Source organism: Austrofundulus limnaeus, unplaced genomic scaffold (genome assembly GCF_001266775.1).
Source record: "Austrofundulus limnaeus strain Quisiro unplaced genomic scaffold, Austrofundulus_limnaeus-1.0 Scaffold20, whole genome shotgun sequence".
NCBI lineage: Eukaryota > Metazoa > Chordata > Actinopteri > Cyprinodontiformes > Rivulidae > Austrofundulus > Austrofundulus limnaeus.
The window spans coordinates 2,414,127-2,415,869 of record NW_013952422.1 but is presented as its reverse complement, the minus strand read 5'-3'; the positions used below and the strand labels follow the sequence as shown (position 1 = coordinate 2,415,869).

Genomic DNA, 1,743 nt, shown 5'->3' with positions numbered 1-1,743 from the left:
GCATGATATTGACTAATTTTAAAAGGATCAAAAAGAATACAAAAATATATATAAAAATCTGATTTTTCCCACACAAACATACAATTAAAGGAAAATAGCTATACCATATTTCAAAAGATGAGTAAAAAATTAAGTAAAATAATACATGATATGCTGATAAACTTAGATTCTCAAGGACTTTCAGAGTTAACGTTTATGTGTTTGTTGGTCTGATACGGTCTGATACGGTCTGAATCGTGTGTGTTTTGTTTTGCGAACTGGCACAGAATGCAGGTGCAGGGTTAGCCTGAGCCAAGGTTTGTCACAGTGCAGAACTGCTATCATTTAAAATGAAGCAGAGTTGTAATGGTGATTAAAAGTGGACTGATCATATCAGAGCAGACAAGGACAAAGGTGGGAGGGACATAATTATCCCGACGATTAACGGTGAGTGATTGCTAAAAGGGAACAGATGTCATTTTAACTAGAACCAATGTGAAACANACACACACACACACACACACTACTCACCTGTTTAGCTATGCCATTTTCCCACCAGGCTTCATATTTACTTCCATTTGGGAAGAACAACACTCCTTTGCCATGAAACATCCCATCCTTCATTTCTCCCACATACTTAGTGCCAGTGGCAAACGTGTACTCTCCTCCATCCATCCTGACGGGAAAAGGGATGCACACAGCTTTGTGAACTGAAATGCTATTAACAATTTGGATGAGTAAAACCTCTTTATAGTATATCTCTAAAAGTTTTACCTGCCATTTTTGAAACAGCCTTTGTAGCTGCTTCCAGTGAAATCCATTTGTAAAATAAACTATTGAAGTCCCTCCACCGTTTTTTATCTTAAAAAAAAATAAATAAACGAAAGATGGTGCAAAAGAAGCTTCAGCTTCACTGTCTGTTAACATGGCAACCCGACAACAGAGGGGAAAATTAGACGAAGTTATTAAAAACAAAGTAAAAAAGCTGTTTTGTTCGTCAAATATGTTTCGTTTTGACTTAAAAGTATTTTTGACAAAACAAATCGCCTAATACTTTCCCCCAACTTTAATTTTTTTYCCCAAAAAGCAAACGATGTCGTCATCAGAACGCGCCCAAACAGAAACTGACCTTCTCTGCGGCCCAACTCGTCCCAGAGCCAGACGAGGAGGACCTTGAATGTTTTTCGCCTTCTCTACTTGATTTTTCTTCGCTTGCTTTAGCCTAGAAGCACAAAGCCATGCCACATACGCTGGAAATTCCCACTCTGGAGGAGCTGAAGGTGGATGAGGTGAGTATCTGTCTTTGTTTAGTTAGCCGACGAATAGCTAACTAGCATGCTAACAGCTTAGCTGCTAACGTCGCTACCTGCAAGAAAGTGCCTGAGTGTTTAAAGACCAWACATTTTTAGATAAATAAAGTAGCCACTTGTAATTGCACGGGGATGAGTTAAATATTCAAGCACGTTTGTTGAATATTTATCGGCGTCAGGCTACTGTGCCCTGTAGAAACGTTTGTAMGGGTTGTAGTATTTTTGCCCTTTCCTTTCACATGATAATCCCAAAAAGAGAGTCGAAAAACTTAAAAACTTCAGCCACCATCAGACATTAAACAGGAAAGTTTATATTCTCAGACGGTCGTTAGATGGTACGAAGACCTTGTCCTTGAAGGTCATTTTATTGTTGTTAGCAGCATATCATCTATCTATCTATCTATCTATCTATCTATCTATCTATCTATCTATCTATCTATCTATCTATCTATCT

General features: G+C 38.1%; 2 protein-coding genes across 2 annotated transcripts in view; one reads left to right on the top strand and one right to left on the bottom strand.

The window, feature by feature from the left end:
• The window catches only part of morn5 (MORN repeat containing 5), a 10,606-nt gene extending 9,574 nt beyond the window's left edge, over positions 1–1,032 (bottom strand). The window contains exons 1-2 of the mRNA XM_014003848.1: positions 754–1,032; positions 511–655 (exon numbers count right to left, since the gene is read on the bottom strand). Of these exons, the coding sequence (XP_013859302.1) occupies positions 511–655; positions 754–800 (192 nt within the window). The 5' untranslated portion in view covers positions 801–1,032. The remainder of the gene's footprint in view (positions 1–510; positions 656–753) is intronic.
• Positions 1,033–1,115: 83 nt separating this feature from the next.
• The window catches only part of ndufa8 (NADH:ubiquinone oxidoreductase subunit A8), a gene marked incomplete in the record, with an annotated part of 4,718 nt that continues 4,090 nt past the window's right edge, over positions 1,116–1,743 (top strand). The window contains 1 exon segment of the mRNA XM_014003849.1: positions 1,116–1,268. Coding sequence (XP_013859303.1) covers positions 1,218–1,268 — 51 coding nt within the window.